This window comes from Saprolegnia diclina, assembly GCF_000281045.1.
Source record: "Saprolegnia diclina VS20 unplaced genomic scaffold supercont1.1, whole genome shotgun sequence".
Lineage (NCBI taxonomy): Eukaryota > Oomycota > Saprolegniomycetes > Saprolegniales > Saprolegniaceae > Saprolegnia > Saprolegnia diclina.
In genome coordinates, this window is record NW_008246068.1 from 1,301,676 (window position 1) to 1,320,281 (window position 18,606).

The 18,606-nt window shown below is 58.9% G+C and overlaps 10 protein-coding genes across 11 annotated transcripts; 7 read left to right on the forward strand and 3 right to left on the reverse strand.

The window, feature by feature from the left end:
• The first annotated feature begins 14 nt into the window (after positions 1–14).
• Positions 15–1,661, forward strand: SDRG_00413 (hypothetical protein). The gene is made up of 7 exons (XM_008605886.1): positions 15–83; positions 136–264; positions 309–484; positions 528–1,037; positions 1,095–1,172; positions 1,223–1,297; positions 1,349–1,661. Exons 1-7 carry the CDS (start codon positions 53–55, stop codon positions 1,571–1,573), a joined length of 1,224 nt encoding a protein of 407 aa, XP_008604108.1. The 5' UTR covers positions 15–52; the 3' UTR covers positions 1,574–1,661.
• SDRG_00414 lies at positions 1,298–3,745 on the reverse strand (the record flags this gene model as incomplete). Of its 2 annotated transcripts, XM_008605887.1 has the most annotated exons (7): positions 3,632–3,745; positions 2,916–3,582; positions 2,582–2,871; positions 2,410–2,538; positions 2,170–2,359; positions 1,882–2,120; positions 1,298–1,827 (listed from the first exon to the last, which is right to left on the reverse strand). In XM_008605887.1, the coding sequence occupies exons 1-7, from the start codon at positions 3,695–3,697 to the stop codon at positions 1,642–1,644; spliced, it is 1,767 nt and encodes a 588-aa protein (XP_008604109.1). In that variant the 5' UTR covers positions 3,698–3,745. The 2 variants fall into 2 exon arrangements, with proteins under 2 accessions (XP_008604109.1, XP_008604110.1); XM_008605888.1 differs by lacking the exon at positions 1,298–1,827 and having other exon boundaries at positions 1,828–2,120; positions 3,632–3,697.
• A 406-nt stretch (positions 3,746–4,151) lies between these two features.
• On the forward strand, positions 4,152–4,973 carry SDRG_00415 (maleylacetoacetate isomerase). The gene is made up of 2 exons (XM_008605889.1): positions 4,152–4,551; positions 4,613–4,973. Exons 1-2 carry the CDS (start codon positions 4,183–4,185, stop codon positions 4,910–4,912), a joined length of 669 nt encoding a protein of 222 aa, XP_008604111.1. The 5' UTR covers positions 4,152–4,182; the 3' UTR covers positions 4,913–4,973.
• Positions 4,960–5,934, reverse strand: SDRG_00416 (hypothetical protein; the record flags this gene model as incomplete). The annotated part of the gene is made up of 1 exon (XM_008605890.1): positions 4,960–5,934. One exon carries the CDS (start codon positions 5,932–5,934, stop codon positions 4,960–4,962), a length of 975 nt encoding a protein of 324 aa, XP_008604112.1.
• An 832-nt stretch (positions 5,935–6,766) lies between these two features.
• On the reverse strand, positions 6,767–8,294 carry SDRG_00417 (hypothetical protein). The gene has a single exon (XM_008605891.1). It carries the CDS (start codon positions 8,227–8,229, stop codon positions 6,880–6,882), a length of 1,350 nt encoding a protein of 449 aa, XP_008604113.1. The 5' UTR covers positions 8,230–8,294; the 3' UTR covers positions 6,767–6,879.
• Positions 8,295–8,748: 454 nt separating this feature from the next.
• Positions 8,749–12,929, forward strand: SDRG_00418 (sodium/potassium-transporting ATPase subunit alpha). The gene is made up of 2 exons (XM_008605892.1): positions 8,749–8,995; positions 9,051–12,929. The coding sequence occupies exons 1-2, from the start codon at positions 8,789–8,791 to the stop codon at positions 12,864–12,866; spliced, it is 4,023 nt and encodes a 1,340-aa protein (XP_008604114.1). The 5' UTR covers positions 8,749–8,788; the 3' UTR covers positions 12,867–12,929.
• Positions 12,930–13,322: 393 nt separating this feature from the next.
• Positions 13,323–13,778, forward strand: SDRG_00419 (hypothetical protein; the record flags this gene model as incomplete). The annotated part of the gene is made up of 1 exon (XM_008605893.1): positions 13,323–13,778. The coding sequence occupies one exon, from the start codon at positions 13,323–13,325 to the stop codon at positions 13,674–13,676; it is 354 nt and encodes a 117-aa protein (XP_008604115.1). The 3' UTR covers positions 13,677–13,778.
• A 170-nt stretch (positions 13,779–13,948) lies between these two features.
• Positions 13,949–15,840, forward strand: SDRG_00420 (hypothetical protein). The gene is made up of 3 exons (XM_008605894.1): positions 13,949–14,862; positions 14,909–15,000; positions 15,042–15,840. Exons 1-3 carry the CDS (start codon positions 13,968–13,970, stop codon positions 15,720–15,722), a joined length of 1,668 nt encoding a protein of 555 aa, XP_008604116.1. The 5' UTR covers positions 13,949–13,967; the 3' UTR covers positions 15,723–15,840.
• A 13-nt stretch (positions 15,841–15,853) lies between these two features.
• SDRG_00421 (hypothetical protein) lies at positions 15,854–16,613 on the forward strand. The gene is made up of 2 exons (XM_008605895.1): positions 15,854–16,063; positions 16,116–16,613. Exons 1-2 carry the CDS (start codon positions 15,880–15,882, stop codon positions 16,448–16,450), a joined length of 519 nt encoding a protein of 172 aa, XP_008604117.1. The 5' UTR covers positions 15,854–15,879; the 3' UTR covers positions 16,451–16,613.
• Positions 16,614–17,323: 710 nt separating this feature from the next.
• On the forward strand, positions 17,324–18,441 carry SDRG_00422 (hypothetical protein; the record flags this gene model as incomplete). The annotated part of the gene is made up of 2 exons (XM_008605896.1): positions 17,324–18,340; positions 18,364–18,441. The coding sequence occupies exons 1-2, from the start codon at positions 17,366–17,368 to the stop codon at positions 18,439–18,441; spliced, it is 1,053 nt and encodes a 350-aa protein (XP_008604118.1). The 5' UTR covers positions 17,324–17,365.
• Positions 18,442–18,606: the final 165 nt, after the last annotated feature.

Sequence of the window (18,606 nt, forward strand, 5' to 3'; positions counted from 1 at the left end):
GCATAAAGAGTGGCGAGAAATCGATCAGCGCCAGGACAGGCAGCGGCCAAGCATGGGGATCCTCGACAAGATCAAGGAGATTGGTCCGCATGCGCTCGTAGACGCAAAGATGGCTCATGCTGCATGCGCGTCTAGAGGATGAGATGAAGCGGACGCAGAAGAACAAGGCCACGGAAGGCCACCTTGGCCATCTCAAGGCCAAGCTCGCCAAGCTGCGCACGGAGCTGCTCGAAGGCGACAAGTCGAGCGGCGGCGGCGGCGAAGGTGCGCGCCCATGGTCCTCCTTCTGCCTGCCAACGATGCCATAGGGTTTGATGTGGCGAGGAGTGGCGATGGCCGCGTCGCACTCATCGGGTTCCCGTCCGTCGGCAAGTCGACGCTCTTGAGTCAGCTCACCGACACCGAGTCCGAGACCAACTCGGTCGAGTTTACGACGCTCACGTGTATTCCTGGCAACCTCATGTACAACGACGTGCGCATCCAGGTCCGCATGTCCTCTGCGCACCAGCATCTCATCGCGACCGTAGCTGCTCGATTTGCCCGGTATCATTGAAGGCGCCGCGCATGGCAAGGGCCGTGGTCGCGAAGTCATTGCGGTCTCCAAGTCGGCCGACATGATCCTCATGGTCCTCGACGCCGGGCGCGAGGAAGGCAACCGCCACCGCGCGATCCTCGAGAACGAACTCGAGACCGTCGGGTTGCGCTTGAACCGGAACCCGCCGGATATTTATTTCCGCAAAAAGGCCGGCGGTGGTATCTCCTTCAACGCGACCGTGCGCCTCACGCGCATGGGCGACGACCCGTACAAGACCGTATACAAGATTCTGCACGAGTACCGGATCCATAACTGCGAGCTGCTCTTCCGCGAAGACGCGAGCGTCGACGACTTGATCGACGTCATCGAAGGCAACCGCAAGTACATCAAGTGCCTCTACGTCTACAATAAGATCGACGTCATCTCGATCGAGGACGTCGACCGCCTCGCACGCAACCCGCACTCGGTCGTCATTGCCTGCGAACACAACGGGCGACCGGCGGTACCCTTAACTCTCTTGGTCAAAGGTTTACGTAGTAATCTGCTCCTTTTGCGATAGCTCAACTTTGACCACTTGCTCGCGACTATGTGGAAGTACATGGGTCTCACGCGTGTTTACACCAAGCGCCGTGGCGAGGTAACGACTACTCGACTACTCGACCGACCGCCCACGGATCGAGCTTGTAGCAACCCGAGTTTGACGAACCCGTCGTCCTCTCGTCCGAACGCAAGGGCACGACCGTCAACGCCGCGTGCATGTCGGTACGCTCACCTGGTTGTGTTGCATTTGTATCAATGTATCAATTACCGTAGATCTCGAAAGACATGCTCGACAACTTCAACTATGCGCTCGTGTGGGGCGTGAGCACCAAGTACAACCCGCAGCGCGTCGGGAAGGAGCACGTCCTCCTCGATGAAGACGTCCTCCAAGTCATCACCAAGACCGTCAACCAGCAAAAGCACGACAAGAACTACAACAAAAAGGTGCAAGCGCATTGGGACAAGTACAAGGCCAAGAAGAAGGCGCTCAAGACCTAAACGACCCGCCAGTAGACGAAGCAGACAGACCATAAGATCGGGCATACGATGCTTCAACAGCCGAGATGTTAGAGTTTGAGCCACCCCGGGCGGCCCTTGGCACTCGCACTACTGCGGCCCGACGCTGTCGTCTTGGCATCGGCCGCGGTTGACGCCGATGCGGCGGTTGACGACGGCACGAGCGGCTGACTCGACGGGTACGCCACACTCGGTCCACCATCGTCGTCCTTGGACTCGGCACCGACCTCATCGAGCTACACAGCGTCCAAGCATGAGACGGGCAACGCTGACGGACAATATGTCGCTACAATGTCGTGATTGAGGTACGCGCCAAGCTCGGTCGATGCCGTTGGCGGCGACGTCCAGCCGAGGAAGACGTTGGACGCAGGTACCAGGTGCAAGTCGAGCAGCGACTTGGTCGCATCGAGCTTGGTCATCGGTGGTGTAGTGTAGAGGTAGAACGCACGCGGCGTCGCGAGGCAGCTGGTCACGAGATCGGCGACGGCTTGCAGCGGTTCGCTCGGATGAAACACTGCTTGGAGGACAACTAGACAGAATTTGAGCATTGATATCGTCCATGCAATAAGACGTTGTACCCTTATCGGGAAAACGGACGCGGAGCACGGCTTCCTGGTACACGCTTCGGCGTTGCATGTCGTCAAGCTCCCGCATCGCCAGTGTCCGAAACGACTGGCTCTTCTCGGCCGCGTCCTGGCGCGCTTTGAGCGCCTGAGCGAGCAACTGGGCGTCGCTCTTGCCGACGGTCGTGGGCGCCGCCATCGCCGCCTAGATGGCGTCATATTGCATCCAAATCGAAAATGGACAACTTGTCGTACGTGCTGCAGTTCATGCGGAAACAGGATGCGTGTCTGACGCGCTGGTGTCGACGACGCAAGGAGCGCGTCTTGCTTCTTCTTCAAATCGTCGAGACGCATCTCCGTGAGGCTTGCGCCGCGGGGCTGCGCCTGTTCGATACGTTGGTTGGACTATTGCAAATGGAGACAGTACCTGCATGCGCGTGATGAGCGGCTGGTACGCATCAAAGGCCGGCGCCGGTAGCGACGACGGCGCTTGCACTTGCGGTCGCGCACTGTGGTCGATGCGCAGGTCGTCGGCTTCGGTATGGAGCACACGCAGAGCAGCTTGCAGCACGTCGCTCGACTCGGACGCGAGGTGCAGCATGTCGCCGTCGATGGCAAAGCCACTTGCGACGAGAAACGCAATTCCGCCAGGATGACGTCCGACCGCGTCGACAAACTTTGGGTTCGACGTCCGGATCGACCGCACCTTGGGCTCATCTACGAGAGCCAAGTCCACGCGGCTCAAGATACGAAGCGTGTACCTGGCTTGGAAAGAATGTTGCAGAGGATCTTCATAAGCGTCAAGACGACCGTACTCGAGACTGCGTCAAAGTTGGAGTTGCGCACGCGCTGGATCGCGTCGTACGGTGTCGATGGCAGCGGCGACGGCGCCGAGACGGCAGGCTCGGGCGCGGCGGCCACCGGTGCAAGGGCCGGAGTCAACGGCGCTGCTGCCGGCATAGGCGCCGCCACATGTGTGGCGGAGGGCGTCGGTGCGGCGACAACGCGCGGCGGCGCGACGGGCGAAGACGTCGAGCTCTGGACGCGAAACATACCGGAACCGCTCAGTAGGCCGAGCGCCTGGAGCGTGAGCGAGTCGAGTTCGGGCCCGCGGATATCGCGGCGCATAAAGTTGAGCGAGTCGTATTCGGGCGAGAGATGGATCTGGAGCTGGGCGAGGATCGCGGCGAGGGTGAGACTGCTGCCAAAGTTGCCCTGCACGCGGCGACCGTCGACGAGCTGGACGCAGACGCGCACCACCGGGTCGTTCGCGCCGCCTCTTTTCGCCATCATGTCGAGCGTCGCGTTGGACGAGATGCCCGTGAGGCGAAATGGCAGCGAGAGGTCGACAATCGCGTTCTTGTGGCGGAGCTCGTGGCGGTCGGCGTCGACGTCATGCAGCTCACAGGCCTTGCGCAGTACGTCCGACTAGGGAACCTCTCGATGAGGTTGCATGATGCAGTCGGAAGCCTCGTACCATGGACGTGCCCGCAGTCACAGGGACCTTCTTCCGGTGGCCATCGAGCAGCACGGTGAGGCTCATCGTCCCGAAATCGCAAGATCACCACGGCAAATTGGGTCCGATACAAACAGCCTGCCTGTATGTAGCATACAATTGCCAAGCTTAAATCCAGCGACGACCAGATCTGAGGGTATTTACAGGATATCATGCGCACTCAATTCCTGCGCCATTTTGATTGGCTACAATGTGGTCGCGCGACCAGACTGCCAGCTTCAACTGCGATCGATCGGCTCCCGCTGCACCACACGTATATTGAGCTCTAGCCTCACCAGCATCAACTAAGCTTAAGCTTACCTGCGCTCTGTGTTGCTCAATGGATGGGTCGTCGTGACGTACAGAACTCGACTTGACTGCAAGTTCTGTGATGGAATCGGACCATGCGATTGGCCAAAATGCAACCTACGACCACAAAAGGAGCTGCGGCGTCGCGTATCCGGCTCGTATCCGGAGGATTTACCGTCGATCTTGCGTGATTACAAAAGCTTTTGCCGTTTACAAACCCAGCGATGGCGACCGAGACCAAGCCGACGACGACCAAGCTCCACTCGTACTGGCGCAGCAGCTGCTCGTGGCGCGTGCGCATCTCGCTGGCCTACAAGCAGATCCCGTACGAGTACATTGGCGTGAACCTCCTCAAGGGCGAGCAGGTCGGGCCGACCTTCACGGCCATCAACCCCAACGGGCGCGTGCCCACGCTCGAGATCGACGGCCACGTCTTGCACCAGAGCGGTGCGATCCTCGAGTACCTTGAAGAGACGCATCCGACGCACCCGCTTCTGCCGGCTAACGCGCTTGGCCGCGCCCACGTCCGCAACCTCTGCGGCCTCATCGGCTGCGACATCCAGCCGGTCCAGAACCTCGCCGTCATGAAGCGCGTACGCCATGCACTCAACTCGTCATCATGGCGGTAGAGCTCATGGATATGCTATGGGGTAGGCGGTCATCAACTACGCGGAAGCCGACCAAATGGCGGCGCGCATGGCATGGAGCAAGGAGTGGATCGAGCGTGGCTTTGACGTGCTCGAGGCCGAGCTCGCCAAGACCGCCGGCAAGTACTGCGTCGGCGACGCCATCTCGCTCGCGGACGTGTACCTTGAGCCGCAGGTGTACAACGCCAACCGCTTCAAGGTCGACATGGCCAAGTACCCGACGATCTCGCGTATCGTTGCGGCGCTCGCCGAGCACCCGGCGTTCTACGCTGCGCACCCGTCGCAGCAGCCAGACGCGACCGAGTAGGCAATCTACGTCGTACACTGTTTTTGTTCTATCAACATGGTATAAGCCTATGCTATTCTGGTGCCGGCTTCTTCGTGGAGCTTGGTCGCGTGCTGGACGAGGAAGCGGGTGCAGCCGACGCCAAAGACATCGCCGTGGTGGAGCCGCGTCTTCTCCGACGGAAGCCCAGACGGACTCAAACGAAAGCCCGTGCCGTTGGTGCTGCCGAGGTCGGTCAGGTAAAAGCCACAGAGGCGTTCGTCGTCCGAGTCAAGCTCGACGCTCGACGTCGAGAGCGGCTCGGCGGCGGCACGAAACTCGATCGTGCAGTGGGCGCCCGAGACCGTCACGTCGTTCTCGATGCACAGCGTGCAGCTCGTCTTGCGGCCGATCGTAACGAGCGACGCCCCAATGCGCTGCGTCACGCCTTCCATCGGGCCTTTGGTAAACTTGATTTGGAGGTACGGCGACGACTTGCCGTGGAAGGATGCGTCGACGATGCGGAACTCGGTGTCGCCAATCTTGACGTGGTCGTGCATGCTCAGGAGCCGCGTCTCGTGCGGCGCCAAGTAGAGAAACGTGCCGGTCGTCGACCCGACGTCCTGGAGGTAGTACGTGTTGCGCACGCACGAGAGCGAGAAATGCACGCGGCTCACGACGCTGTCTTCCAAGATGATCTCGTTCTTCTCGAGGCGGCCGCCACACGCGCCTTGGGGGCCCACCAGGATGCGGATGCTCCCGATCGGCTCGTCCACGAGCGACGTCAAGATGAGCTTCTCGCTCGGCGTTGGCACTGCATTGCACGTCACGGGTACGATCGCTGGTTTGGTCGGCGTCGGCGGCAGCGCCTTGGCGACGTCGCCGATATCGCCCTCGACGAGCTTGGTCGTCGATGCGGGCGCCGAGAGCACGACGCTGCGCCAGAGGAGGAGGAGGAGGCAGCAGGCGAGGAAGTACGCAGCGTGCTCGGACCGCTCGAGCACCTCGAACGTCCACGCAGAGAACCCGAGCATGATGGACGCGAGGACGCCGTCGAGGAGCATGCAAATTCGGCAATATTTTGGCAGATGGCAAAGTTTATGGCGCTGGGTTCGTGCCCCGGGGCACCATACGTGGCAGAAGCCTGTACCGTACGTCCCGCTGGCTACTCTGACGCCAGGATCGAGCATGGGTGGTGGTGCTCTATGCACCGGGCAGAAAGAACAGGCGCGAAATTTCGAGCCGCCTCGTATGATGGAGGCCTCGGCGGATCCGAGAAGGAATCCGACCACAGCTGCGCGCGATCGCGGGGATCGAGCTGCCGTTGACAGCGACCTGGGTACCAGCTGCGCCACCTCAAGACTTCCTTTGGGCTAGTGCAGTTGCTTGCAACGACCAACCGCGTACGCATTTCGCCAGCGAAGGGTCCCGTGATGTATCTTGGTCAGCACCAAAATTTGGGCTCCTGGGTGTGACTTGGAGTTATTAGATTCAGAGTCTCGAGTGCTAACGATTACACCATACTGTACGAGCGCACGGCCTGGAGTTATTTGCACAGCTGGCCTGGCGACCACGACGGCTTGCGCGTCACCATCCGTACGTGGCAGCGTGCATGCGTCGTTGGTCCAAATAATTTTGCTGAATTTGGCTCTTGGCACATACATCATCACGCAACTTCTCGGATGGCAAGCGACGTCAACCACCAAGGCGTCGCCACCAACGTTATAGCGGCGCTCATTAGCACTCGCAGCGCTGAGAGGTTGCGACTTGGTTGACAGAAGCAAGGGAAATGCTTGGCAATTCGTTCTCTTGCCAGAAGCTGCTTGGACCTTCCTTCTCCATTCGACTTTGAAACCATTCCTGTCCGTTCTCATACTGTACATGGCAAGGCGACGAGGTAGATGGTAGATGGACTGGTATGCCATTTTGAAAGAGTTGGACGACAAGTCTTAGGCTAGGATCAACTAGACTGGTGGTTTCTACAGCTAGGATGACTAGACTGGTGGTTTCTACAGCACGGGGGTGAGCGCGGCCAAGAAAGCCTCTCGGAACACGTCGTCCGAGAAGCGGCGCGACGACGCCCGGGCATCGGCTTGCATGTCGGTGTTGTCGGCGGTCGTCAGCACGCGGTGCATGTTGGCTGCGTACTCGTCGGCGGTCGTCGCAAGGTACCCGGTGCCCGGCTTGACAATGTCGGCGGCGGGGCCGCCCGAGTTGTGGGCGATGACAACAACGCCGGCCGCCATCATCTCGACGATGCCGATGCCAAAATGCTCGTTCCGCATCGTATGCAGCCCGATGAGCGACTTGGCCAAGTACGCTTCGAGCTGAGCAAACGGCGCGTTGACGACAAACTCGACGTACGACTCGAGGCCGAGACGCGCGCACTCGTCGCGGAGCGCCTGCACGCGGGCTTCGTCGTCGGCGCCGCGACAGCTCCCGAGGAGCACGAGTTTAAAGTTTGTCGACCGCACCAGCTCGGCATGGTCGTGCACGAGGCGCGCGAGAGCGGCCAGTTGCAGCGTGTGGTCCTTCTCGGGGCGGAATTGCCCGACCGAGAGCGCGATCGCGTCGCGCCCAGGCAGTGGGTACGCTTCAAAGCCCGTCGAGCCGCACGGCGGGTACACGACGAGCGGCGCGGTGTGCGTCCAGAGCTGCTTGATGTGATTGTGCGTCCAGCTCGAGTTGACCATGACAACAGTCGCAAACGACCCGACGCACTTGTACAAGAAGGCAAAGAAGCGGTAGTACGCGAGCTTGGCCTGGCTCTTGAGCGCGCTGCCGGCGACGTCGGCGCTGTTGTTGTATGTCACATCGCGCCGAGCGACGACGCTCAGCATGTCCATTGAGATCGTCGGGTAGTGCGTGTACGTCACGACGCGGGCGCCGCCGAGCCAAGCGCACGGGTACGTGAATGCGCACCCGGTCGTGTCGATCCAGACGGCCACTGGGCAGCGCAGAAACGCTTCGAGGCCGACGAGCATGCTCCCAAGGCTCTGCCCGAGAAGCGTAAAGCGGGGGTAATACTTGGCCTCGAGCAAGTGACGGTATCGCAAATGCACCACGTCCACGTGGCACTTGACGTCGGTCACTTTAAAGTTGAAGCGGTGGTGCGCATCTTCGAGCAGCGTGGTTGCGCTAATGGCGTCGCCGACGTAGATGACGACGTGCGTGGTCGTGGGCAGTGCTTGCAGCGCGCAAAAGAGGACACGCTCGCCGCCACCGCCCGACGCAGCATACGGGTGGAAGAAGCCGAGAACGCGATCTTGGCGCGTGGCATTGTAGGCGCGGAGAAGCAGTAGCACGAGCAGCAGCGCGGCGAACGGCGCCGCAACGACACCGGCGACGACGATCAGCATACTCCACGTGGTCGGCCTGTATGCCCAATCCCAGTTAAGTTCGCACCAAAAAGGATCTGCTAAGTTCGATTTTTCGACTTGGGCAGTCCGTAACTGTGTTCGGTGCAGCATACTGTCGAACAATGCCACATCATACCTAAAAGATGTGGACTCTGCACGAGGCAAGGGTCGCCGATATAACGCGGTATCGAACAGTCCTTGGGAGCTCAGTTCATGGTGCCTCGGCTGCACAGCCAAATAACCGCTCGCATTCGATACCTCTAGGTACAAATACAAAGCCCGACCCTCTTATACTGAATATATATGGGTTATGAGAGGCTTCTAAACCTGTGGGAATGGATTGTATATAATATTGGAGAGGTCTGATGAAACCGCCAAAGGCCACATCCCTCAAAAATAGGCTCGGAAAACCACCGAGCATACAAACATCAAGTTTAAAAAACGACCGCGTTTCTATTTTTATACATGTTGATTTAAAAAAGCGCTGCAACGGCTTTGAAGAGGCGTCTCAGTCGTGAAGTTGCCAGGTCGAACGCAAGCCGAGACGCAGCCGTAGCTCATGACGACCCGCGTTCGCCGATCGTCGGCGGAGATCGTGGCCGCGACCACGGAGCTCCGCCATCGGATGGAAGCGCGGAAGAAGACGGGGAAGAAGACGGGGAAGAAGGACGCATCCATGGAGGAAGCCAAGCGCGAGCTGGACATGGACGAGCACAAGAAGTCAATCCCCGAGCTCTGTGCAGACTTGCAGACGTCAGCGACAGAGGTACGAAGCATGCGCATGTCCTAGGAAGAAGCAGGGGAGATGAGATCCTATGTAGGGCATGGTGACGGCCACTGCTGACGAACGCCGCAAGATCGATGGGCTCAACAAGCTCACGCCACCACGGTCTACGCCCGAGATCGTCAAGATTTTCCGCGAGCTCACGGGCTTCTTCTCGCTCTTGCTATGGGCGGGTGGCATCCTCTGCATCGTGTGCTATGCCCTTGTCGGCGGCGAGCCCAACCTCTACCTTGGCATTGTGCTCTTCTGCGTCGTGATCATTACCGGTCTTTTCTCGTACTCGCAGAACCGCAAATCGTCCAACTTGATGGATTCGTTCAAGAACATGATGCCCACGATCACGACGGTCATCCGCGACGGCAAGTCGACCAAGTTGGATGCATCATTACTTGTGAGCGGCGACGTCATTGTCCTCAAGGGCGGCGACAAGGTACCAGCCGACATTCGCATTATTGAAGGCTCGGACGATTTGGCGGTTGACAACTCGTCGCTCACGGGCGAGCCCGAGCCGCTCAAGCGCATCCCGGATTGCACGCACGACAACCCGCTCGAGACCAAGAACATGTGCTTTTTCGGTACCTTCATTCCGCAAGGCTCCGGCAAGGGCATTGTTGTGCGCACAGGTGATCGCACTGTCATGGGCCGCATCGCCAAGCTCGCAACGGGCACAGCAAAGGAGCAGACGCCGATCGCAAAGGAGATCAACCACTTTGTGCACATCATCACAGCCGTCGCCGTGACAATTGGCATTGTCTTCCTCATCATCGGCTTCCTCATTGGCCAAGATGCGATCACCAACATCGTCTTCATGATCGGTATCATTGTCGCCAACGTACCAGAAGGTCTTCTTGCCACGCTGACGGTCTGCTTGTCGCTTGCTGCCGCTCGCATGGCGCGCAAGAATGTGCTCGTCAAGAATCTCGAGGGCGTCGAGACGCTTGGTTCTACGAGCTGCATTTGCTCCGACAAGACGGGCACGCTCACGCAAAACATCATGACGGTGGCCAGCGTCGTGTACGACAACCAGATCTGGGATGCAGAGTGCTCGCTGACGCCCGTCGGCAACTACAAGATGGACAACGTCACGTTCCAGCGCCTCCAGCGCTGCGCCACTCTCTGCAACAACGCCGTCTTTGACGAAGATTCGAAGTTTGAGCGGGTTGTCTCGGGCTCGGGCAGCGATGTGACTGTGAGTCGCGGTCCACCCGTTGCCTTCTCGGACTTTACCGTGACCAAAGAAGGCCTGCGCGTGCCCCGCATCCTTTGGGAGACGATTGGTGATGCGTCCGAGTCAGCCATGATCAAGTTTGTCCAAGACAAGCGCGACATTATCGACTACCGCAATGAGAACGCCAAGATCAAGGAGATCCCGTTCAACTCGCGCAACAAGTACCAACTCTCTATCCACAAGCAAGAGAACGACGAGTCCAAGCCAATGCTTCTCGTGATGAAGGGTGCCCCTGAGCGCATCTCGGTGCGCTGCGCCAAGATCATGATCAACGGCGAAGTCGTCGACATGACGCCCGAGCGCCGCGCCGAAGTTGAGGCATGCCAACTTTCCTTGTCCAAGAAGGGCATGCGCGTGCTTGGGTTTGCCGAGAAGGAGCTGCCATTGAGCGACTACCCCCACGGCTACGAGTTCAACACGGACAACTGCAACTTTTCGCTCGGTGAGACCGACGTCGATTATGATGCTACGCCGACGCCCAACAAGCGCATCGAAGAGCCGCTCTGCTTCATTGGCCTCATGGCTCTCATTGACCCGCCGCGCACCGAAGTCCCGGGCGCCGTCGCCAAGTGCAAGAGCGCCGGCATCAAGGTCATCATGGTCACGGGCGACCACCCGATCACGGCCAAGGCGATTGCGCACAAGGTGGGAATTCTCTGGGGTCCAACAAAGGAAGATCTTGAAGAAGAGAACGCCGAGAACGGTGTCGTCAAGGGGGACCCGGGCTGGAAGAACCCAGACCTTGCACCCGCGATCGTCGTGCCTGGCTGGACGATCAGCATGGACACACCCGAGGAAGAGTGGGACCGCATCTTGTCGCACCGTCAGTGTGTCTTTGCGCGCACGTCGCCGCAGCAGAAGCTCATCATCGTCGAAAACTGCCAACGTCGTGGCGAGATCGTGGCCGTGACGGGCGATGGCGTGAACGACTCGCCAGCGCTCAAGAAGGCCGACATTGGTATTGCGATGGGCATCATGGGCTCGGAAGTCTCGAAAGAAGCGGCCGACATGATCCTCCTCGACGACAACTTTGCGTCCATCGTGTACGGCGTCGAAGAAGGCCGCAAGGTCTTTGACAACCTCAAGAAGAGTATCTGCTATGCGCTGGCCGTCAACATCCCGGAGCTCATTCCGTTCCTGACGTACGTGCTCATTGCCATCCCGTGCCCGCTCACAACGATCCTCATGCTCCTCATTTGCCTTGGCACGGACTTGATCCCTGCGATTGCGCTGGCGTACGAGGAGGCCGAGAACGACATCATGCTGCGGTCTCCACGCCGCCCCAACATTGACCGTCTCGTGACCAAGAAGCTCATTTGGGTCGCCTACGGTCACATTGGCATGGTCCAAGCCTTTGGGGGTCACGCCATCTACTTCATCGTACTCAACGACTATGGCTACCCGGCCAACCAACTGCCGGGTCTTGGCCAGATCGACAGCTTTGGGAAGCAAGTGCTGTGGTGCAAGACCAAGAAGGGCGAGTACTGTACGCCGGGTGGGTACTACAGAGACGGCAGTGACAAACAACAACCACTGGGCCTGAGCGCGGACCCCATCTGTGGCCCCATGTACGACGACACGATTCCCACCGGTGGGAAGGCTGTCGATGCTCGAGTTTTTTGGCGCCCGGCGCTGGATGGCTCGATTGAGGACTGCGTCTTCCCGTACGCTAACTTCAAAGGCAGCGACAGCTCCCCAAGCAGCTACAACTACATCGATCCCAAGACGTTTGGGACGTACACCAACGGCTTGCCCATGATCACGGTGCAGTCGATGGAGGCCGCATGGAATGCCGGCTACCGCCCATACTACCCGTATGCTGCTCGCCGGTCGGCCTTCTTCAAGTCGCAGTTCTTCTCGTGGGACCCGACGAACGGTGAAGTCGACGGCTTTGGCGACAAGATCGAGAAAGGCTTGATCTTCGGCTTCCAGCCCATTGGCGTGTGGAGCATCACCAACGCCGAAACGGCGGGTGGCGAAGTGGCAACATCGGCGCGCCCCCGTGCGGTCTTTAACGGCCCCAAGGTGACCCTCACCGACTCGTCGGCCAAATTGACGCCGTCGACGCAAGTGACATTGTCCGACTCCAACATGTACAAAAACGCAGTCGCAGACTGGATGATCACGGATGCGACGGGCCAACCGTACTGCGACGGCGAGCAATGCCTCTTGGACTACCGAGCTGGTTTCACGCGCAAGACGGCCAACGGCGTGCAGGTCAACGTCATGTCGCGTCGCCTCTGCATGATGGCTCTCCTCAAAGCGCAGACGGCGTACTTTGTGACAGTCGTCGTCATGCAGTGGGCCAACGTGCTCAACTGCAAGACGCGGTTCCTCTCGATCCGCTCGCAGGGCATGCGCAACTCGGTGCTTCTCTTTGGCCTCGGCTTTGAGTTCCTCCTCTGCGCGTGCACGTGCTACTCGTCGTTTTTCCAAATGATCTTCACGACGACGGGCATCCGCCTCACGCACTGGTTTGGTGGTATGCCCGTCGCCATGTTCCTCTTTACGTATGACGAAATGCGCAAGTACCTCCTCCGCTCGACGTCGACCGTCTATGTCGACAAGCAAACGGGCAAGTCGAACCGGATTCCCGGCTGGGTCGAGCGCAACTCGTACTATTAGACGACGACGCGCTGCGTATCGGTTTACATTTCTCCAAATACAATACACACTGCTGAATGTTACCGCAATGCTTGCGCGGATGTTGCTGCCGTTGGCGCTTCTTCCTCAAACATTGGAAGAGGCGCCACTGACCCATGTCAACACTGACCACTGACCCATGCTGTAGGTCAGTGAGGCATCTGCCTCTTTCATCGAGGTATCGCAGGGGTGCAACTCGTGTCCAAGAAGCTCGGACGGAAGAACGTCCCGACCATCCTTGGACAACTTGTGCTCGAGGACACATCGTCGTTGGCGCCACATCGTGCGGTGAAGACGTTGTGGGACGACCAAAGATGGAAGCAATACATCCATCAGCGAGAGCCGAGCACATCACGGAACGGACGGTGTGAGCCACATCCCAAGGGCGAGCACATGCCCGAGGCAGGATTTCGAATTTGGTCGTCGACCTCACACGCGATGAACCACTCATTGCCTCAGCCGGCGACAGCCAACGAGGACGACACGTCCAAGGTCATCGTAAACGACCGCACCGAGTACCGCATTGTGTGCTGGGGAAACTCGTGGTTTGATCTCGTTTTGATTCCGTTCCAGACGATTCTGTTGTACGGCTTTATGACGGGCTTTTCTGTGCTCATCGTACAAGGCACGTACATGACGTCCGACGCCCAAGCTGCACTCTGGGTCTACTTCTTCGCGTGGGCCGCCGGCGTCGTCTACTTGGGAGTGACAATCACGGTAGCCGGCTGGGAGATGCGCTTGAAAGCCAAGGTCGCCGCCAAGGTCGCTGCCGACGAAGACGAGTTGGCCTAAGGGCCATCCACCTTGGACCAACAGGATACTGCAATATACATGGTTGCGTGAATATGTCGCTGCCTTTTACATACATGCCAACAACGTTGTGCCACTTCATCGTTGGATTTGGTGTACCAACGGTCTTCTCTCAATCTCAATTGAAATAGCTCATGTCAGGCACATTCGGTTCTTGACTTCACCTGTGGGATCCTCGGATCCGCTGCGAAGGTGCCACCTCACGTTCGCGTCCTCGGTGCTGCCACGTGGTTGGTAACTGCCATTTTGTATCTTGAAGAGTCGCGTTGCACCATGAACGTCGTCTTTGATCTCGGGTCCTGGCGCTTGACAGACGACGGGCGCATTTACCGCCGCGGCAAGCTCCGGTTCGCGAACGGGGACCTCTACGACGGCGAGTGGCTTGATGGTCAGCGCCAAGGCCGAGGCACGTTTACCTACGTCAACGGGGCCACGTACCACGGCGAGTTTTCGCATAACCTTTTCAACGGCTTTGGGGTCCTCCGCGTGCCGGACTTGCAACACCCGCTCACCAAAGAGTGGACCAAGGGCTCGTCGTACGAAGGCGGGTTCCGTGACGGCCAAAAGCACGGCAAAGGCACCTTGGTGTGCGGCGACGGCGGCAGCTACGATGGTGCGTTTGCCGACAACGTTTTCAGCGGCCACGGTGTCTTTTGCTACGCTAACGGCGACCGGTACGGCGGTGAATGGCGCCACGGCAAGTGGTGGGGCAAAGGCCACCTTCTGTACCGCGACGGCGGTAGCTACGAGGGCGACTTCCAGAACGGTCTCTTCCACGGGTTTGGTCACCGCGTGTGGCCCCATGCTGGCGGGTCCTACTTGGGCGAATACAAACTCGGGGACCAGCATGGACCCGGTGTCCGCGTCTTTGCCGACGGTTCACAGTACGATGGCGACTGGGTCGACCACTGCCAGCACGGCAGCGGTGTCTGGACAACAGCGACATTTGTGTACATTGGTGATTTTGCGCACGGCCACCCCCACGGCAATGGCCTCTTTCGCTATACGAACGGTGATGTGTACGAAGGACAAATGCACAGCGGGTACTACTACGGCCGTGGCAAGTTCACATACAAGGACGGCGGCTACTACGACGGCGAGTACACGGCGGTGCGCGTCCGCTGGTGTGTCGTAACGCCAACGCCCAACAACAAGCGTCATGGCAAAGGTCATTGGTCTAGTGTACAAGCAACCGAGTTCTTATTGCGATCTAGGTCGTCGGGTGTGGGCATCCGGGAACGAGTACATCGGGGAGTGGTCCAACGACGTCATGCATGGCCGCGGCACGCTCCGCTCGACCGTGCAGGTACAACTCTCAACGCGAGATACTGGCTATCAAGTGTGTAGGGCATGAAGGTCGAGTACATTGGTGCGTTTGACAACGGCCGTCAATCGGGCGACGGACAACTGACCATGCTTAAAATCAGCAACGCCCCCCTCGAGTTTCCGCTCGGAAGCGGCAACTACCACTATGGAAAAGGCGAGTGCACCTATACCGGCGGCTTTTTCAACGGCGTGTTCCACGGCCACGGGCGCTTTGCGCACACGGACGGACGCAATTATGTCGGTGACTGGGTTCACGGCAAGCGCGACGGACATGGCGACGCGATCTTGACCCCTGTCGCGGAAATGGGCGACGATCGGCGCCAACACATTGGCGGCAACGACGCTCTCTATCGGATGCTCAAGTACACGGGGGCGTATTGTGACGACGTGCGGCATGGGCGCGGTATGCTGTACTTCACCAACGGCGATGGCATTGACGGCGACTTTGTCTGCGGACACGTGCACGGCGCGGCCGAGTACGTATTTGCATCCGGTCGACGCCGGCGCGGTCGCTGGGAGCACGGACACCGAGTAGCGTGGGCCGACGCTGAGAGCAACCAAGACGACGACATCATCGCGCGCGCGAGCACCGTGCCTGAAAAGGAGGCTGCATCGCCCGACTTGCCGACCTCCAAGGCAGGGTCCAAAGGAGCGTCCAGTCCATGGAGCACTTCCACGATAGACAAACTGTCTATAACATGACAGACAATATTGGTGTCGTAAATGGCTCCCACGTACGTCTCGTGAATGCCGGCACCGCGCTCGAGCCCACTCAAGATACCGTCTCCACCAATCAAATGCCACCACTGTATTCTTCGAATTTTCAAAACCGATTGAGTTTGAGAATACTGCGCAGCAGATGGGCACGTGGGGACAGGCCGTTGTCAGGCGCGCACCGTGCGCGGTCGTCTACGTGGCGCCGCAGCTGCTGCCCATGGCGCTATTGGCTAGCTCCTTGGACGAGTTGGGTGTCGAGACCATTCGCCTCATCATGATTGTGGTCGTCGCGGTCGCCGCCTTCACGCGATCGCTCGACGCTGGGCGTACGTTGCTCGCGCGCCGCCTCGAGGCTCACGTTGCTATGCTGTCTTGTAGCGTACTTTCTGGCGCATGGCCTTCTCCACCTGTTGGCCATGAGCACCGCAGTGCTGCCGCCGCCTGCAGCGTGGCTCCTGCTGTTCATCCGCGCCATCCTGTTCCATGAGGTCGTCGCCATCGCGCGCTGGCCGCGCAAGTCGTACACGGCCCGCTTCAACACGACCACGGCGAAGCTCGAGGCCTTCTTTCGCTTGCACGACCCAGCGCGGCTCAAAGAGGCGCGTGCTCTCGTACGCGAGTACTTTGGGAATGAGACCCTCCTCTTTGCAAAACTAGACGACACCTACATGCGGGCCACGCCCGTTGTCGTGGCGGCGGTACCCCGAGGTTAACCCACGCCTCGCTCAACGCTGTAGCAAGGGTCGGAGAGCACACTTTTTACATTTGCTTGACCAGAAAGTGGCAACTGAAATGCAAAAATGACAATAATGTCTTGCGCTCTTTCCGTGTCAAGATATATATATATATATATAAACTACACATTTCTATTCGAAACAAAGCCCTTGGTAGATTTTCCGAAATTATGCAGAAGCGGGCGTCGCCGACGTGCATCTAATGCAGTGTGATTGCAGCGTCGGCCACGGGCATAACTTGCACAAGCACATTGTATGGAGAGGTCAGCTACCGCAGGATCCAGCAGTAAAAAGAACCGGCAACCATTTCTCTGATTCCCTTGCCTCGGGTAAGAACAAATTTTTATAGGGACAACCTCGCACAGGTAGCTACTGAATCAGTGTCATATCGCAGAACGAATGGTAACATCGTTGGTTCCAGGCATATAGCAGGTGCAGGTATTTGCTTGGCTCTAGTTGATGCGCTTGCAGTAACCACGTCATTTCGATACCGCCAATTGTGCTTCAGAAAATTGTGATATCGCACCTTGAGTCTCCTTGGTCCGAAGTGAACAAGACAGCCACCGAGATACGACCGCTGTCATCGCTCCCAATGCAAATACCAATCGATTAGTCGACGACAATGCGTCATTATTGTCGGTGGCGATGCTGCTCTTCCACTTGGCGGCCTCCTTTTCAACCCACGTTATCAATTATCCCGCCTCATGGACCAGAGAGTGTAACGCTCGGAATGTATGTCGTGATGAGCGACCTGGCCAGCGCGTTGATCCTGACCATCTGGTGACGATGCGGTCCGTCGCGAGCGCGATGATCATCACAACCGCACCAATATTGCGATTTGACGGATCGGTCGTCGCCACTCACTTTTCCATTTTCCCTCATCCAACAACTACCATGCAGACAAAAGACGTCGACAGCTACGCGCTCGTCACGACGCCCAAGAACAACGAAGCGCCACCGAGCGAGACGCCGACGAACACCGCCCCGATGGTGTCCTTCGCCAAACTCTTTTCATTTGCCGACACGACCGACAAGGTGCTCTTGGCGCTCGGGACGCTCAGCTCGATGGTGCTCGGTGTCGCGCAGCCGCTGCAGATCGTCTTCTTCGGCAACGTTGTCAACGCCTTCAACCCGACATCGGCCACAGGCGCCGACGCATTCCGCGATAGCATCAACCGCACCGTCATCCAGTTTGCCATTATGGGCGCTGTCGTGCTCGTCACAGGCGCAACTCAGATTGCATGCTGGAACATTGCCGCCGCACGCCAGACCAAGCGCCTCCGCCACGCCTACGCGACGGCCATTCTGCGCCAGGAGGTCGGCTGGTTTGACGTCAACGAACCCATGCAGCTCGCAACCCGCGTCGCCGACACGACGCTCATCATCCAAGAAGGCATGGGCCGCAAGGTCGCGGATGCCATCAACTTTATGACGATGGGCCTCACGGGCATCGTCGTCGGCTTTGTCTACGGCTGGGACCTCACGCTGGTGCTTCTCGCGCTCTCGCCGTTCGTGGCCGGCAGTGGCTACTACATGGTCAAGACGATTGCAGCTGCGACCCAAGGCGGCGTCGAGGCGTATGCAGAGGCGGGCGGGGTCGCTGAAGAAGCACTGAGCAACATCCGCACTATCCACGCGTTCAACGCGATGCCGACGGTCGTCAAGAATTACATGGCGGCCTTGCGCAAGACCGAAGCTGCCGGCGTCAAGAAGGGCCTCGCGGTCGGCCTTGGCACTGGTGGCATGTTCTTTGTCATCTTCTGCACGTATGCGCTGGGCCTGTACTACGGCGCCGTCCGCGTCAGCACCGACCAGATCACGGACAAGTGTGTCGGCAGCGGCTGCTACGACGGTGGCCGCGTCATCATCGTCTTCTTCTCCATCGTCATGAGCTCCATGGCGCTCGGCCAGGCCGGCCCTGGTGCGCAAGCCATCTTTGCGGCCCGCGCGGCGGCCTACAGTGTCTTTGAGCTCATCGAGCGCGAGTCCAAGATCGACGCGAGCGCGTCGACGGGCAAGACGCTGCCGACCGTCCAAGGCGAGATCGCGCTCTCCAACATTTCGTTTGCGTACCCGTCGCGGCCCAACGTCCAAGTGTGCGCGGGCTACTCGTTGCACATTCCGGCAGGCCAAAA

What these genes read in the sequence shown, in the direction of transcription:
- SDRG_00413 (XM_008605886.1), top strand. Translation starts at nt 53, where the DNA reads ATGGGGATCCTCGACAAGATCAAGGAGATTG. An exon ending in CGACAAGATCAAGGAGATTG is followed by an intron (nt 84 to 135) that starts GTCCGCATGCGC and finishes ATGCGCGTCTAG; the next exon opens with AGGATGAGATGAAGCGGACG. An exon ending in AACACAACGGGCGACCGGCG is followed by an intron (nt 1,038 to 1,094) that starts GTACCCTTAACT and finishes CTTTTGCGATAG; the next exon opens with CTCAACTTTGACCACTTGCT.
- SDRG_00415 (XM_008605889.1), top strand. Translation starts at nt 4,183, where the DNA reads ATGGCGACCGAGACCAAGCCGACGACGACCAAGCTCCACTCGTACTGG. An exon ending in ACCTCGCCGTCATGAAGCGC is followed by an intron (nt 4,552 to 4,612) that starts GTACGCCATGCA and finishes GCTATGGGGTAG; the next exon opens with GCGGTCATCAACTACGCGGA.
- SDRG_00417 (XM_008605891.1), bottom strand. Translation starts at nt 8,229, where the DNA reads ATGCTGATCGTCGTCGCCGGTGTCGTTGCGGCGCCGTTCGCCGCGCTG.
- SDRG_00418 (XM_008605892.1), top strand. Translation starts at nt 8,789, where the DNA reads ATGACGACCCGCGTTCGCCGATCGTCGGCGGAGATCGTGGCCGCGACC. An exon ending in TGCAGACGTCAGCGACAGAG is followed by an intron (nt 8,996 to 9,050) that starts GTACGAAGCATG and finishes GATCCTATGTAG; the next exon opens with GGCATGGTGACGGCCACTGC.
- SDRG_00420 (XM_008605894.1), top strand. Translation starts at nt 13,968, where the DNA reads ATGAACGTCGTCTTTGATCTCGGGTCCTGGCGCTTGACAGACGACGGG. An exon ending in CAACAAGCGTCATGGCAAAG is followed by an intron (nt 14,863 to 14,908) that starts GTCATTGGTCTA and finishes ATTGCGATCTAG; the next exon opens with GTCGTCGGGTGTGGGCATCC. An exon ending in CGCTCCGCTCGACCGTGCAG is followed by an intron (nt 15,001 to 15,041) that starts GTACAACTCTCA and finishes TCAAGTGTGTAG; the next exon opens with GGCATGAAGGTCGAGTACAT.
- SDRG_00421 (XM_008605895.1), top strand. Translation starts at nt 15,880, where the DNA reads ATGGGCACGTGGGGACAGGCCGTTGTCAGGCGCGCACCGTGCGCGGTC. An exon ending in GCGATCGCTCGACGCTGGGC is followed by an intron (nt 16,064 to 16,115) that starts GTACGTTGCTCG and finishes GCTGTCTTGTAG; the next exon opens with CGTACTTTCTGGCGCATGGC.